This window comes from Pipistrellus kuhlii, unplaced genomic scaffold, assembly GCF_014108245.1.
Source record: "Pipistrellus kuhlii isolate mPipKuh1 unplaced genomic scaffold, mPipKuh1.p scaffold_m20_p_16, whole genome shotgun sequence".
In the NCBI taxonomy this organism is placed as follows: domain Eukaryota; kingdom Metazoa; phylum Chordata; class Mammalia; order Chiroptera; family Vespertilionidae; genus Pipistrellus; species Pipistrellus kuhlii.
In genome coordinates this window covers 34,968,604-34,986,779 of record NW_023425471.1, presented here as the reverse complement: position 1 = coordinate 34,986,779, position 18,176 = coordinate 34,968,604, and the positions used below count along the sequence as shown (strand labels likewise).

The following is an 18,176-nucleotide window of genomic DNA, read 5'->3' as shown; positions in this document are numbered from 1 at the left end:
CTGTCAGAAAAGCAGTCTCCTAATAGCTGTTGTGTATTTGTATGTTGCTTATCTGATGGTACATTTTTTCCCTAAATATGTTTTCATTGATTTTTTTTTAAGAGAGAGAGGAAGGGAGCGGGGTGGGAGGATGGAGAGAGGGAGGGAGGAGAGAGAAAGAAGAGGAAGAGGAAGAGGAAGAGGAGAAACTTCCATCAGCTGCCTCCTGCACACAAACTACTGGGGATCCAACCCATAACCTGGGCATGTGTCCTGACCAGGAATTGAACCAGCAACCTCTTGGTGCACAGATCGGTGCTAACCCAATTGAGCCACACCTGCCAGGAGTACATTTTCTTCATAAAGTGGTTGTTTAGTGTTGTGTGTTTTTTTAAACACAGTATTATCTTAATTGCTAGTTGATATCTGTCAACATTATTAATTTTGATTATGGAGATCCCATTTGGTGTTTACATCCAGGTAATTACCTAGACAGTGAGGATTTTGTTTTTTTAAGTGCCAGAGAAGTCAGAGGGACGTTTATATGAAAAAGAACTCTTAAGAATATATTCCTGTTCTGGTGGTAAGAACAAACAAATATTCTTTCAAAGGTATGCATAGTGGAGTCTGAAGTATAATGTATTATTGAAAAATACTCTCTGAGTAAGCATAAGATTTTCTAGGTATAACTTATTGAATTATTTCAATGTGACAAAATATATATTTAATTAAGATGTTGACAAGGGAAATCGTGATTCAACATATAGAGCAACTAATAGTATAGCATGTGAATGTCAACAGGAATCCAGAGAGCAGTGATGTTCAGACACTTTAATTTTTTCCTATATGGGATAAATTCTAAATAGATTGATATGCTTTTCTTGTATTTCGTTACTTTATTGTCATTCCTGAGAAATACTGTGCTGGATGCATCTGACAATCTCCACACTAAATTCTACTTTGAAGTAAAAGGCCCACTAGAAATAAAATCTCTAACTTTTCATGGGTCATTTTGTATCAGCTCAATCTAAAATGCATAAACATGTAGTCATTACTACTATTAATATGAGTTTTATTTTGTATATAAATATGTAAACATTTGAGCCTATGATAATAGGATGAGTAGTGTAGTATAATACTTTGAATGGGAGGTACTTTTATTTGTTCATAACTCTGTAAATTATTATTAGTGATGGAATTTTAATGTTTTAAGTCTATTAAATGGGAATCAGGTATTTATTAGGATGTTAAAATTTTATGCTGTTCTGTTTTTAATAAACTCAATTTTTATTTTAGCTATCTTCCTAGGATCATATCGTATGCCATATGAAGATATAAAAAACATTATCTTGGAGGTCAATGAAGACTTGTTGACTGAAGCCTTAATTCAGGTAACTTGCATATTTTCCTTTTAAAATTCATTTCACATGTATTCCTATATTGCTGTCTTCTATAATGGAGTTGTAATGAAATATTTTTCTATGCTTGGATTATACATAGTATAATCAGGAGTATCTAGCTGTGTTGATAGTCAGAGGACTGAACATGGAAGATCTGGGTTCGGTTTCCATTTCTTCCATTTATTAGACATGTGTGTGTGTGTTTAAGTTTATGCATATGTAGACATATCATTCCCTATTATGCACTGTACAGAAAATTGCATTCATATCATCATGATAATGACTATGTAAAGTAGATATCGTTATTATCATTTTATGGATGTAAAAGAGAAGAGGCCAACAGGTTAAATAACTTTCTTAGGATTAGTGTGTAAATGATAAAGTTACTTTGTTAGGCACTGAACATGTGCTGCGGATTGTGCCAGGCATTTGATATATTTCATTTTATTGACTCCTACAGCAATCTTATGAAATCAGTACTAACATCCTCATTTTCCAAATAAGGAAACTGAGGCTTAGAGAGATTTCCCCATGTCACATAGCTGGTCGGGGCAAAGTAGCAGAGCTGGCCTTCAGAACAATGTCTATTATGACTCTAAAACCATTGCTCGTTCTAGTCTATTATTCTGTCTCCTGTGGGCAGACAGTTTTATCTTGCTTTATCTCTGCATCCTCATCTGAGATCACTGGGCCACTGTGATGATTAAATCCAAAAAGTGCTTTATTCTAGAAATCTAACATATTATTAAAATTCTTGGTTTGTCTGCCCATGTCTGTTTTAATTTTTAGGAAGAAACACTGCAGAGATTTGCTATAGAAAGGCAGTCATTGTAGTTTTTTTGTTGTTTGTTGTTGAGCCATGCCATTTGCTTTGATTTTAAGAAGACTGATAGTTTATGCTGTAATAATTTTGTCATATCTCCCTCAAACTGTCTCTATATCTCAGAGAACCAGTGTTTGTCATTTGAGCAGGTTGTGTCTATATGGAAGTTATGTTAACCTAAAAGTAAAAGAGGCAAACAGGTATTTATTTGAGATCACGAAGAATAGCTATTCTGGAAACACTGATTCAGGCTGATGTTCTGGTTTGGAGACAAAGACAATGAGTGTTTATGAGAAAGAGAAGGGGAGCAATTGCATTAGTAGAGGAAGATATTTCTATTAGTACAGATAATACAACAACCATAGTGGTATTAATTCTAAATAGTGCCTTTGTTGTTGTTGCTGTTGTTTTTGGTTATTTTGTTAATCCAGTAGTCATCAGTCCAGTAGTCTTAATAATAACTTTCTTATTATCTTTACAAATAGGTCTTTTTCAAGACACAAGGTTTCTTAGGCCAATCCAGAGGTTATTTTGCCCTGCTTTAACATCCTGAGGATTTAAGGCATAAGATATACAAGGCAGTTTCTCTGACATGGCCGCTCTGGCTCTGTTTTAAAGGGGCTCTGTTTATATTATTGTTTACAGTTCCTTCATTTCATAGTGGAGACTTGCATTACAGTTTACTTTATGTATATGTTTTAAATATATTCACTTTCTATAAGACTAAGGTTTAATCAGTTGATATATGCTCTTCATTATCTCGACACACTTAGGTATATTATTCTCAATAAAAATCCCCTTGTGGTAAAATTTTTAGAAAACTGTTTTTAGAAATATGTTTTTCTTTGTGCAACTAGCAAGTCCATAGGTCTGTGAGTGGAAATGCATAGCTGATCACATTTCTCCTGTCCTCCTTAGTCCCATGATTCTCTATGCAATAGTCAGAATGAAGACAGCATTAAGCCTAAATGTGACTTAGTTCTCTTTTTTTAATTGGACAGTTTAAATTTAAATTATAAAAAATCACAGAAATATCTGACTCCTACTCAATAATTGAAGCTTCCTAGTTTTGTTTTTTTTTTCTGTATAACCCAAGTATAGAAAATAGAACCATATTTTGAAGAATTAATCAATGTAGTCATTTATTCTACCCATTAAAACTGGGTAGTTTTACCTTCATATGCTTTGGTACATATATAATGTAAATGTGTGGAATGCTACGGTGGTATTTATTTCCTGGCAACATTAAAAAATTATTTTTTAAGCCATGTTTTCACCTGTTTAGAGAATGTGAGGAGAGAAAGATTGTTGTTATAAGTGCCCCTCTACTATGCAACAAGTTTTTAACATCTGTCTATAAAAATCTATTACCTGGAATTTTTGTAGCATAAATCATATAAAGTTGTTTCTCTTTTTAAATTGGGTAATCCTGTCCAGTTGGGAGGAATGAATTGCTTACAATTTAGAAATGGCAGTAAATTATGTCTAAATTGTTGAATTTGTGGGCTTAATCTTATCCGTCATGACAAAACAAGTACTTATGAAATCACATTATTATGCTAAATTTTATATTGTACTCTGGGAAGGAGAATCAGAATGTACAAATACTGCCAGGCTCCTTTTGTGCATGTAACACCCTGTGCTTCCATGCATTTCCTGTTTGCTGCATGTGGCTTCCTCTGACCCTGTCTTATCTCTTCCCCTTTTCTAGATCTCCCTTCACTTTTCTAAGCTTCTACCTCTTACTGTTTTTCACATATCTGTATGTTTTACCCCGTGCATCCTTTGCCCCTCCAATTTTGTGCCTGCTTTTTGTTGAGGCCTTTATTCCCCCCCCCCCCACCAGACTTCTTTCCTTCTCAATGCCAGATACTCTATAATTTTCTCTCATTTCTTCCCCTTCTCAAACAAAAATCATTTCCTTAGTTACCATTGTAGTAGAAAACAATTTAATATACAATTTACTAGTATGCATGATTGGAATTGTGCTGCTTAGATACATAAAGGCACAACTGGTGAATGACTCACCTGGGCTATGGAAGTTAATGTTGTGTTTATCCAGACCAATTAAATGTCTCAGTATCTTCTGGTAAGCAGGAAGTTCCTGGACTGAAAAAATTATTTCATTTTCCAGCACCCAAAGGAGTGCTTGCACCTTTGGGGGGGGGGGGGGGGCGGGGGAAGAAGATGTGAATCAGCAGTGCCTCTTTCTCCATTCTATCCCAGAAACATTCGCTTCAGTGATGCAAAAGTAACATCAATTTGCCATTCATAGGAGCTGTTTGCTATTTATGTCTAATTACCATGTAGCACATTGATAATGCATAGCATTAAATATGTATCATCAGATTAACTTTGTTGTAAGCTCTAGTTGATTACAGCGCTCAACTCCATCCATGCATAAACATAGTTTGTTGTTCATGTGGCATGGTTGTCTCCTCATAACAACAAAACAACAAAAAATAATTAAGAACACATTTCTTTCCAGGGACTGGAATTAACACTAGCATTCTCTCTCCTAGTGTGGGTCAATAGACTTTTTCTGTCAAGTAACTAAAGTCCATTAGTTGTCTGGCAGGATAAATGTCTTATTAAAATAAAATAAAAATTAGCAAAATCAAGCTCAAGTTTTAAGGTTATTAATAAATAAAAATACTAATATCTCTTATATTTAAAAATATCTAAGTCTAAATTAGAAACTGAGTTTACAATGTGGAAGAAGTTGAAATGTCCTAAACTACTTACAGCACATAGAAACACTTAAAAGTAATCATTCCTGAAATTATTGAGGAACTTTTAATATATGCAGCTATGAGTTAATTCCAAATAATGTGCCCTAAATTTAGATGATTCCTAGGGTCATTTCATTTTTGAAAATCTGCTTCAGTGTTGTTTAATGTGATCTATAGAGAGACAAATCTAAGACCAGTTAGTGTTTTTAGGATATCAGTGGTAAAAATGAAATATTTGTAGGCATACTTACATATAGAACATTGGCAAAGAAATGAAACTAAGAATTTCACAAAGTTAATTAAAGTCTTAAGGGAAAAATAAAAATATGCTCTATTTTGGAACATTAGTGCTTACAAATGATTCTTAAATGCTGTGGAAATTCATGTTGATAGGTAGTTTGTGGTCATATTCATAAAGCATATGCAGGAAAAAAATATGGTTAACATAGATGGCAGTGTAATAATGTTGCAGAATAACTTGCAAAGATATTTTTAAAGCAGGGATTGATAACCAGGGGTTCACAGCCCCTTTTGGGAACTCATTGGGAAAATTCAAGGGCTCCTGAACTTGGATTTGAACAATTTTGCATCTTATTTTCTTTAACTTGTGACTGATACTTGACATTTCATTTGAGTAACAATGTGGGAATGTACCAAAGTAGTATTAACAATATCTCTAACTTTGTCACTAATAGAAATAATAAATATTTTAACATCACATTAAATTTGTGGTATATATCTACACTAATAAAAGAGAAACATGCAAATTGACCATCACTTCACCACACCCACTAGCCAATCAGGAACGAGTATGTGAATTACCCCAACAAAGATGGCCGAGGCCATGGAGCTGGAGGGAGCAGGAGGCTTAGGCTGTTCTCCACAATAGAGGAAGCCAAGCTTCCCATCCACCCTAGCTGCCACTGAAGGAGTGGCTTGGAGCCTGGGTCAATGGGAGTGACCCAGGCTTCCAGCCCACCCTGGTCTCTGCTCAGGGAGGTGCTAAAAGCCTGGATTACTGAGGCCGTGGCCAGCTTGAAAACATCCCTCATTCCCTTACCCAGGCTGGCCACACCCCCATGGGGTAAGGGTCCCCAGTAGAAGCCTTGGCCAGCCTGCAACCATCAGCCCCTCACCCAGGCTGGCCAGGCACCCAGCCAGACCCCCCCGCCCTAAAGGGGATGTGGCCAGGCTGAAAACAGCCCTCACCCAGGTTGGCCATGCCTCCATGGTGTTAGGTTCTCTACTGGGGGGCATGGCCAGCCTGAAAACATCCGTCAGCCTCTCACCAAGACAGGCCAGGCCCCTCAGCAGGAACCCCCACCCTGAAGCGAGTGTGGTCAGCTTGCAAACAGTCCTCAGCCCCTCACTCAGGCCAGCCACACATCCCCAGTGGGGACCCTCAACCCATGGGGGTGTGGCCGGCCTGCAAACCACCACAGGCCCCTCACCCAGGCCACCCTATGCCGCAAGGGAACCCGCACCCTGATCTGGGACACCCTTCAGGGTAAACCAGCCGGGCCCCAACAGTGCACCAGGCCTCTATATATACTAATAAAAGAATGATGTACTTATTAGATGGGGAGACCTTCCAGGAGACCTTCTGGACATTCTTCCAGATGAAGCCATGATGGCAGGACCGAGGTATACGTGGTTAGAGGCCAAGAGGGGCAGGCAGTTGTGGGTGATCAGGCCAGGATGGGATGGCAGTTATGGGTTATCAGGCCAGTTTGTGGGAAGGGAACAGGGGATGATCAGGGTGGTGGGGATCAATTGGGGTGAGCAGACTAGCAGGGGGACAATTGAGGGCAAGGAGGTGGAGGCTGTTGGGGGCAAGCAGGCCATGGGGGGAAGTTGGGAGCAAGCAGGCTGGCATGGGGAACAGTTGGGAGTGATCAGGCTGGCTGGGTGGCATTTGTGGGTGAGCAGGCTGGTAGTGGGGGGAAGTTGGGGGCAAACAGGCTGGCAGGAAGAGTGGTTAGGGGCAATCAGACAGGCAGGCAGGTGAGCGGTTAGGAGCCAGCAGTCCTGGATTGAGAGAGGGATGTCCAACTTTCAGTTTAGGCCAGATCCCTGTAAACTGGCAGTAGGACATCCTTTAAGGCATCCCAGATTGGAGAGGGTGCAGACCCGGCTGAGGGACACTCCCCCCTCCCCCCCATGCACAAATTTTGTTCACTGGACCAATAGTCTTGAAATATTGTTTGTGGTCATTACTATTTCAAACTACACTAGTTATTAAAGCTGCCACTAGAACTTATTTTTCAATACTGTAATCAAGAAGCACATCCATGATATCACAACTTATTTTTAATATGTTGGTATATATTTCAATATAATTGTATATATATATATATATATATATATATATATATATACACACACAATTTTTTATATATATATATATATATATATATATATATATATATATATATATATATATATATTGTCTCTATGGATAATGGATGCATAAACTGGTATAAAGTGTTCGTGGCACCAAAAAAAAAGATTATAAATTAGAATAGAAATGTTTCCAGATCATGGTCGTAGGTATGAGTCATTCTCAACTTTAGTTCCCTCTCACAACTATCCATAGAAAGGACACCATTGTAAAAATCCCATACCTAGGTTTGATTCGAATGCACCCTCCTAAACTAGAGAGTGCAAGAAGGACTGCATTAGGGGGGTAAGAGGTTCAGCAACATTCTGACTATATTGCCCCTCCTCATTCTGGCACAGTCCTGCACCAGGAGGGCCTCTATGGATTTGTGGCTTCTCCAGTGCAAAAAGTGAATCCTAGGTAGACATCAAACTAGACCGACATTATGGGACACTTCCTAGAAGACCCATTCAGGTCTCACTTCATAGAGATTCATTGACAAAAACTGTAGAGCCTGATCATTGAGGATAAGAAATAAACGGAGAAAAGGAGATGGGCCATGGAGTAACCAACACTAAGATATTGGCTGACCATATTACTGCTTTCAGGACTGCTTGAGAAGAGGTCCTAGCTTATAGCTCTGTCCATTCTCAGAGCTAATTTGATGATCCCATCTAGCCAGGGAGCTTGGTTGGCAGTTCTACCTGATTCAAGTCCCCAGTCAATGGCTGTATTAGTCATGGAGCCTGTTCTACTGTCCTCCCTAGACAGGGAGCTAATTTATAGTACTTTATAAATGCTGAGCATAGCCTTTAGTCCCACCTGGTCAAGAAGCCTGTTCAGAGAACTCGGGTAGCTGTGAATTTCATCCCACCACCCTGCCCAACTGTTGAGCATGCACTCTGGTCCTGCATAACCAAGAAGCCTGAACAGTGATTCTGAGCAGCCTCAGAGCTCAAACTACACTAACACCAAGACACAGAGTCCAGCTTATAGCCTTGCCCAGGCAGTGAGTGCAACCAATTTTATGCCCAACTATAACTATTCCATGTGGCACTACCTGGATACAGATGGAGGTCCCTCTTGACCAGAGAGCTCATCAGTGTCCTTGCCCAACAGTGGAACACAGTCTGTGGCTTACCTGATTGTGAAGTCCAGTCAGAGGGTCAGCCCAACATCAGGAAAAAGCCTGTTGCCCCAACTGAACATGGTCCAACAAGCAGCACCATTGATTCAAGGAGCACAGCCTATGGCCCATGCTGACCAAGAGCAATTGCAGAACCCAGACCATAACCCTGTTTAATGGCAGAGTCCAACCTGTCATACTATCTGCCTGGGAACACAGCCTGTGACATCACCTGACCAGAGGTGATTGTAGAACCAAGATAGTATCCCCACCTGACCAAAGGGCACAACCAGTAGTCCCCCCAATAGCCTTGGGAGTCCACCCAATCACCCTATTAGAATGTGGAACCCAGCCAGCAGACTCAGGCTAGAATGCGGAACCCACCCTGTCTGACCTTAGATAATAGGCAATAGCCTCATCATGGTAATCATTCCTACCTGTCCACAGACACTACCAGTTGACACATCCAGTACCCCCAAATGAGTTGATAAGTAGAGGTCTTTACCTACTGAAGCAAACATGTAAAATCTGAAAGAGTGAAACCACTTAATTAAATGTGCAAACACTAATTTAAGGAGTCAGAAATCACAAAGAATCAGGTAAAAATGGTACAACCAAGAAATATAATAAAGACTAACACCTGAACCTAAAAATATGGAGATCTATGAATTTTCTGAAATAGAATTAAAAATAATATTCTTAAAGAAGTTCAGTGAATTACAGGAACAAACAGAAAAACAGCTAAACACAATTGGGAAAACAATGGATGAACAAAATGAGTTCAACAAAGATATTGTAGCAAAAAAAAAAAAAAAAAAAAAAAAGCCAAACAGAAATCCTAAAGTTGACTGAACTGAAGAATTCAATAGAGAGACTTAATATCACACTCTATTAAGCGGAACAATGTCTGAATGAATTGAGAGTTAGGTCTTTTTTAAATTATTCAGTAAAATAAATAAAGATTGAAAAAGAGTGAAGAAAGCCTAAAGGACTATCAACAAATTTCGCTCTCAAGAGAATAGTATAGGCCACGATATTATGAGATGATATATAAAAATATTGAAAGAAAAAACTGTCAACCAAGTCTACTACACATGGAAAAACTGTCCTTCAACAATGAAGAAAAGGTAAAGATTTTCTCAAAGAAAAGAAAGATTATCCGGAGACCAATAGTACAAGAAAATTTATAAAGTGCTGTTATTGCTGATATGAAGAGACCATCAACTTATACCATACACAAAAATAAACTCAAAATGGATAAAGGACTTAAATGTAAGATGGGAAACAATGAAAATACTAGAGGAATCCACAGGCAGCAAAATTTCTGACATATGCTGAAGCAATATCTTCAACAATTCAGCTCCTTGCATAATACAAACTAAAGAGAAAATGAACAAATGGGACTAGATCAAAATAAATAGCTTCTGCACAGTAAAAGAAACTATCAACAAAATAACAATAAAGCCCAATGCATGGGAGAACATATTTGCCAATATTATTACCTATAAGAGTTTAATCGCCAATATTTACAGGGAACTCATATCACTTAACAAAAGAAAGATAAACTACCCAATAAAAAAATGGGCAATGGACCTAAATAGATACTTTTTGAAAGAAGACTTAAGGAAGGTCGAGAGACATATGAAAACATGCTCAAAGTCACTAATCATCCGAGAGATGCATTTGAAAATGAAAATGAGGTACTATCTCACACCAGTCAGAATGGCTGTCATCAACAAATCAACAAATGACAAGTGCTGGTGAAAATGTGGAGAAAAAGGAACCCTCTTGCACTGCTGGTGGAATGCAGACTGGTGCAGCCACAGTGGAGAACGATATGGAGCTTCCTCAGAAAACTGCAAGTGGAACTCCCGTTTGACCTAGTGATCCCACTTCTAGGAATACTAGAGGCCTGGTGCACAAAATTTGTATGTGGGGGTGTCCCTCAGCCTAGTCTGCAAAGATGCCAGTGTCTCAAGTCCTGCACGCCCCAGCCAGCCTCTGGCCAGAGGTCTGCCCTCCCTCCCTCTGTAGGCCTAGACATGTGGGACACTGGGACTTGTCACTGGGGCTTGCCACAGCGTCCAGCACTCTGGCCACTATGGGCTCCAACATCTTTGCAACGGAGTGACGGTTAATTAGCATATTACCCTTTAATTAGATAGGATATCCCAAAAAACTAGAAATACCAATCAGAAAGTATATATGCACCTCTATGTTAATAGCAGCACAATTTACAATAGCTAAGATTTGGAAATAGCCTAAGTGCCCATCAGCAGATGAGTGCTTAAAGAACTTTGGTACATCTACAGAATAGAATACTACGCTGCTGAAAAAAAAAAGAAAAAAGAAAAAAAAGAAGAAGAAGAAGAAGAAGAAGAAGAAGGAATTCTTACCATTTGAAAGAGCATGGATAGAACTGGATAGCATTATGATAAGCAAAATAAGTCAGTTGGAGAAAGATAAATATCACATGCTCTCACTCATTTGTGGAATATAATGCACAACATAAACTAATGAAAACATATCCAGAGACAGAGAAGCATCGATCAGACCATCAAACCTCAGAGGGAATGCAGGGAAGAGTAGAGGTAAGGGGGAGAGATCAACCAAAGGACTTGCATGCATATAAGTCTAACCAATGGATACAGACTCCAGGGGGGTGAGAGCATGAATGGAGGATGAGGTGGCAATGGAGGCATAAGGACCTTAATCAATAAAGAAATAAAGTTGTAATCTATGAATGTCAAAAACTCACTGGTAATGACACATATATATTCCGATTGAAATTTATTAATATTGTAATGGTGTTTAATCTACTTATAATTCTAGTTTAAAAGCAAAAAATATTAAATTTAATCACCACTACAACAATCTGTTATTAGGCCATAGATAAAAATCATGTAAATTATAATATCAATAACCAAAAACAACTTAAAATATGAGGTGGGAGAAGTCAAATTATAATATTTTTGTATACTATTGAAGTTGTTTATCAACTTAAAATAGTATATTATAGCCCAACCTGTGTAGCTCAGTGGTTGAACATCGACCTATGAACCAGGAGGTCATGGTTTGATTTGCGGTCAGGGCACATGCCATGGTTCCAGGCTCAATCCCCTTTGGGGGTTGTGCAGGAGGCAGCCTATTACTGATTATCTCTCATCATTGATATTTCTATCTCTCTCTCCTTTCCTTTCTGAAATAAATAAAAGATATATTTTAGAAAATAGGAAGTTGTAAATATATTTTATGTAAGCCTTATGGTAATTGTAAAAGAAAAACATGTAAATTATGATAATGGAGTTAAAGAATACTGTCACAGAAAGTACTCAAATCACAAAGGATAAGAGTAATAGGAGAAGCAAGAAACAAAGAATATATAAAACAGTCAGCAATTAACGAAAGGCAATAGGAAATTTGTACCATATTTTCACGTGTATAAAACTATCTCTAAAATTGTGGGACTGAAAGTTGAGGGGCGTCTTATACATGGAAGTCAGCCAAGGAGGGAGCCATCAGGGTGCATAGCTGCCCATACCTTGTCAAACAGGCTTCCTGCTATCATGAGCCTTATTGTTACTGAGGTCAGCTGATGCCTTAATTGGAGTTGGAGAATGCACAGATGCAACAGGGACGGGAGTGTTCTGAGCCCATAAAGATGTCAAAAAATAAAGTAAGTACCGGTAAGTGATTGCTGTACTCTGCAAAATTTAAACTGAATGTAATCAGCTATGCAAAAGAGCATGGAAATAGATCTGCAGAAAGACAATTTGGCCCTCCTCCCATTGAGTGTATGATCAGACAGTGGAGAAAACAGGAATAACAACTCCCTAAGATGCCAAAAAAGAAGAAGGCCTTAAGAGGAAAACCAACAAAATATTTAAAATATTGATTTCTTAATTTTGGGTTGGAAAAGCGGGGGGCATCTTACACATGGTAACATCTTATACACAGAAAATATGGTAAATGGATTAGTTCCTGGATTAATTTCTCCAATCAAAAGACACAGATTGGCTGAATTGATTTAAAAAACAACAACTACAAAATCCAATGATATACTATCTACAGAATACGCACTTTAGCTTTACGGACACACATAGGTTCAGAGTGAAGGGATGGAAAAAGGATATTTCAAGCAGAAGGTAACCAAAAGAAATCAGTGGTTGCTATCTTTTTTATCAGACAAAATAGACTTTAAGTAAATAAAAAAAGATCAAAATAGACAGTGATTATAAAATGATAAAGGAATCAATTTGTCAGGAAGATATAATAATTATAAATATTTATGTCTTCAACATTTAGAGATGTAAATATATAAAGTACATACTAATAAAACTTAAAGAGGAAATAAACAGCAATAAATTAGTAATTGGGAACTGTAATACTCCACGTTCAGTAATGGCTAGCTCATCCAAATAGAGAATGAATAAGGAAAGAGAGGATTTGCACAAGCTAACATATGCATACAGAATATTTGATCCAACAGCAGCAGAATACACATTCTTCTCAAGTATATACAGACCATTATCCAAAATAAACCATATTGAAAGTTTAAGATTTTTTTTTCTGATCTCAATGTTTTTTTCTGATCTCAATGGTTTGGGACTAGACATCAATAATAGGAGAAAAGCTGGGAAATACATACATACTTGGAAATTAAGCAGCACACTTCTGAACAACTAATGGATCAAAGAGGGAGGGAAAAGGAAGTGAAATGTGATTAAATGAATGAAAATAGAAATGCACCATTCCCAAATGTATGGGATGAAATAAAAATAATTCTAACAGAGAAGTTTACAGGAATACACATATCAAGGGGAAAATATATCTTAAATAAATAAGCAACCTCACTTTATACCTCAAAGGAGAAAAAGAAGAAAAAACTAAACTCAAAGTTAGTAGAGGAGGAGACTAATAAAGATTAGAGAGGAATAAATGAAATAGAGAACAGAAAAACAATAGAAAAGATGAACAAAATTAATAGTTGGTTTTTTCAAAAGATTAAATTGGCCAGCCTTTAGCTACAATAATAAGACAAAAAAGAGAGACGACCCACATGAATAATATTATAAGTGAAGAAAGGGATATTACAAATGATGCCACAGAAGTACAAAGGATCATAAGGGACTGGTATGAAACATTATGTGCAAAATTATTGGACAACCTAAAATATATGGTTAAATTTTTTGTAACATACAACCTACCAAGACTGAATCATGAGGAAATACAAACTATGAACAGATTAGTAATAGCTAGGAGATTGAATCAATAACCAAAATATTTAAACAAAGGAATGTCTAGTATCAGATGGTTTCACTGGTGAATTCTCTCAACCATTTAAAAGGAATAAACACCAATCCTTCTGACACACTTCCAAAAAATTGAAAAATAAGGAATACTTGCAAACTCATGAGAGCATTACCAACACCAGATAAATACAAGAAAGAAAATTGCAGGCCATTATACCTGATGAATATATATGCAAAATCCATCAACAACAACTAGAAACTTGAATTCAAGAGTTCATTAAAAGGGTCATACACCATGATCAAATGGCATTCATCTCTGATGGTTCAACATACATAAGTCAATAAATGCAATACATCACATTAATAGAATGAAAGCTAAAACTCATACGATAATCTCAATAGATGCAGAAAAAGCCTGTGACAAAATATAGCATCCATTCAAAATAAAAGCTGAGTATAGAAGGATATAACTCAACATATCAGTGGCCACATATGATAAACCCACAACTAACATTATACACATGCTGAAGAGTGGAAAACTTTTCCTCTAAGATGAGGAGCAATAAATGGTAGCCACTGTTACCATCCTATTCAAACTAGTAGTAGAAGTTCCCACCCAGAGTAATCAGGAAAAGAAAAGAAATAAAAGGCATCTGAGTTTGAAAGGAAAAAATACAGTTTTCTCTGCAGATGACATGATTTATTATATAGAAAATCTAGATTCCATTGTATAACTGTTAGAACTAGTAAATTCCTAAAGTCATAGGATACAAAATTAGACATAAAAAAATCTGTGTTTCTGTACACTAACAAAATATCTATAAAATAAATAAAAACAGCTTCACAATAACATAAAGAACAATAAAATACTTAGTAATAAATTTAATTATGGTGATGAAATATCTGTACACTGTAAACTCTTAAGATATTGATGACAGGACTTGGAGAAGACAAAAATAAATGGAAAATATTTCATAGTTATGGATTGAAAGAATTACTTTGTTAAAATGTTCATATTTCTTAGAATCATGTATAGATTCAATGCAAACTGTATCAAAATTCCACTGGTATTTTTTACAGAATTAGGGAAAATAATCCTAAAATTCAGATGGAACTACAAAGGACCATGAACAGCAAAAACAGTTTCAAGAGAGAACAAAAATGGAGTCATCATACTTTTTATATCAAACTATATTTTAAAAATCTCTAGTAATTAAAGCAGTATTATGCATAGAGAAAAGGAAAAGAATCAAAAGCCCAGAAATAATCCACTGCATGTATGGTCACAAAGGAGACAAGCATACTGAATGGGAAAAAGGACAGTCTCTTCAGTAAATGGTGTTGGGAAACTGTATATTCATATGTAAAACAATGAAACTGGACCCCTATGTTACACCACTTACAGAAATTAACTTGAAATGGATTGAAGATTTAAAAGGCTAGGAACCCTAAAATTCCTAGGACAAAACATGGATAAAGCTCCTTGACATTGGTCTTAGCAATGTTTTGTTTGTTTGTTTTTAATATGACAACAAAATTACAAGCAACAAAAGCAAAAATAAACTATTGGGACTACATTAAACTAAAAGCCTTTGTTACAGCATGGGACATAACTATATCCACCAGAGGGAATAGGAAAACTACAGTATGGGAGAAAATATTTGCAAGCTATATATCTGATAATGGGCTAATATCCAAAATATATAAACAACTCATACGACTCAAAAGCAGAAAACCAAATAATATTATTTAAAATGGGCAAATAACTTGATTAGACATTTTTCCAAAGAAGATATGCCAATGGCCAACAGGCACATAAAAAGATGGTCGATATCACTAATCATCAGAGAAATGCAAATCAAAACCACAATGAGACACCATCTTATATATGTTAGAATAGATATTATAAAAAGGACGAGATAAGTACTGACAAGGATGTGGACAAAAGTAATCCTTGTATAATTGGTGGGAATGTAAATTGGTACAGTTACTATGGAAAACAATATGGCAATTTCTAAAATAATTTAAGTAGAACTACCATATTGTCCTGGAATCCCACTTCTAGATATATTTCTGAAGGAAATCAAACCACTATATCAAACCACTATATCTGCATGTTAATATTCATTGCAGGATTTTCTTCCAACAGCCAAGACATGGTAACAACAAATGGATAAAGAAATTGTGTTGTATACACTTTACACAATGCAAAATGAAGCCATATAAAAAAGGAAACTGTCATTTGTGATAACATGGATGGACACTGAAGGCATAATTTTAAGTGAAAAATGTCAGAGAAAGACAATGTATGATCTAATTTATATATGCAATTAAAAATACAAATGAATGTATAAGAACAGAAAGTAGATTGATGGTCTGGGAAGGGTGGTGGAAAGGGGAGAAGAGATGAAAGTGATCCAGCTATAAGATAAATAAGTTCTGGGATGTAACATATTATACAACATGGTGACTGGAGTTAATAGTGCAGCATTGCATATTTTAAACATTCTAAGAATAAATCTTAAAAGTCCTCACTAGAATAAAGAAAAAAATATGACTGTGTGAGGTGATTAATGTGTAAACTAATATTATAGTGGTAATCATTTTGCAATATATAAATGTATTAAGTCATCACATTATACATTGAGTAGCCAGATTATTATGATCTCTGAACGCATAATAATCTGGCCACTCAATATATATAATAGAGGCCCAGTGCTTGAATTCATGCATGCTTGGGGTCCGGCCAGCTTGGCCAGGGGGAGGAGATATGGGTGATTGGCTGGCCTGCCTGTTGGTCGAACTCTTGGTCAAGGGGACAATTTGCCTATTATCCTTTTATTATATAGGATATACACTGAGTGACCAGATTATTATGAGTTCAGAGATCATAATAATCTGGTCAGTCATTGTATATCTTAAATGTCACAGTGTTATATATTATAATATATGAATGAAATGAGAACATTTTTAAAAAAGAAAAGTTTCCCAATTAAATGACATAGAAGATTCATTTGAATGGATCAGTGTTTGCCAGTAGTTAGTGGGCAGGGAGGGATGGATAGGCAGAGCAGAGCAAAGTTTTAGGGCAGTGAAACCATTCTGTATGTTCATGTTCATAGAATCTACAACAAGAAAAGTGAAACTTAATGTATACTATGGTCATTGGGCAATCCTAACTAATAAAAGAGTAATATGCAAATTAGCAATCACTCTGCTATACCCACAAGCCATGCCCATCAGCCAATCAGAATAAGTATGTAAATAAACCAAACAAAGATGGCTACAGCCACAGAGAGCAGAAGGAAGACTTGGGTTTCCTAGGCAATGGAGAAAGTCAAGCTTTCCGCCTGCCCTTGCCAGCCTAAGCCTCCACTCCAGGCTACAAAGTTTCAATTATAGAAGATACATAAAACCCAACAGAAATGGTTGCCAGCCACGGAGCAAGCAGGAGGCTTGACTTTACTCCAGGCTACAAAGTTTCAATTGTAGAAGGTAAATAAATTCCAGATACCAGGGCTTCCACTTGGGTAGGAGGCATGGCTGGCCTGCAAACCACCACAGGCCCCTCACTCACACCGCCCCACGCTCCAAAGGAATCCCCACCCTGATCCAGAACACCTTTCAGGGCAAACCAGCTGGCCCCCACCCGTGCACCAGGCCTCTATCCTATCTAATAAAAGAGTAATATGCAGATTGACCATCACTCCAACTCACAATATGGCTGCCCCTATGTGGTCAAAGATCCTGCCCCTATGTGGACACAAAATGGATACCACAGATGGCAAATAGGGGAGGACAGTTGGGAGGGACCAGGCCTGCAAGGGAGGGCAGTTGTGGGTGATCAGGCAAGCAGGGGAGGGTAGTTGGGAGGCACCAGGCCTGCAAGGGAAGGCAGTTAAGAGGGACCAGGCCTGCAAGGGAGGGCAGTTGGAGGTGATCAACATGCAGGAAAGGGCAGTTAGTTGTGACCAGGTCGGCAGAGGAGGGAAGTTGGGGGCAAACAGGCAGGCAATTAGACGTCAATCATGCTGGCATGGGAGTGGTTAGGGGCTGATCAGGCTGGCATGCAGAAGTGGTTAGGGGCAATCAGGAAGGCAAGCAGGCGAGCAGTTGGGAGCTAGCAGTCCTGGATTGTGAGAGGGATATCCCAGATTGGAGAGGGTACAGGCTGGACTGAGGGACACACCACCCCCACCCCCATGCACGAATTTTGTGCACTGGGCCTCTAGTATTTATATGTCAGTGTAGGTTCATTAATTGTTAACCAATGTACCACTCTAGTTGGGGATATTGATAGATGGTATACATGTATAGGGGCAGAAGATATAGGGGAACATTTTGTACTTGCTGCTCAATTTTTCTATGAACCAAATACTGCCCTTAAAAAATAAAGGCTAGAGTAGACTATGGTTAGGTTGTCTTCCTGCAACAAGTAGAACTTGAGCTGGACTTTGAAGCACTATTAAGATTCAGTTAGAGCC

General features: G+C 37.5%; 1 protein-coding gene across 6 annotated transcripts in view; it reads left to right on the top strand.

The window, feature by feature from the left end:
* DIAPH2 (diaphanous related formin 2) overlaps positions 1-18,176 on the top strand; it is a 960,594-nt gene that overhangs the window by 408,600 nt on the left and 533,818 nt on the right. For all 6 annotated transcript variants that reach the window (XM_036440044.2, XM_036440043.2, XM_036440042.2 and 3 more), the window contains one exon: positions 1,276-1,370. In XM_036440044.2, the coding sequence (XP_036295937.1) occupies positions 1,276-1,370 (95 nt within the window). The remainder of the gene's footprint in view (positions 1-1,275; positions 1,371-18,176) is intronic.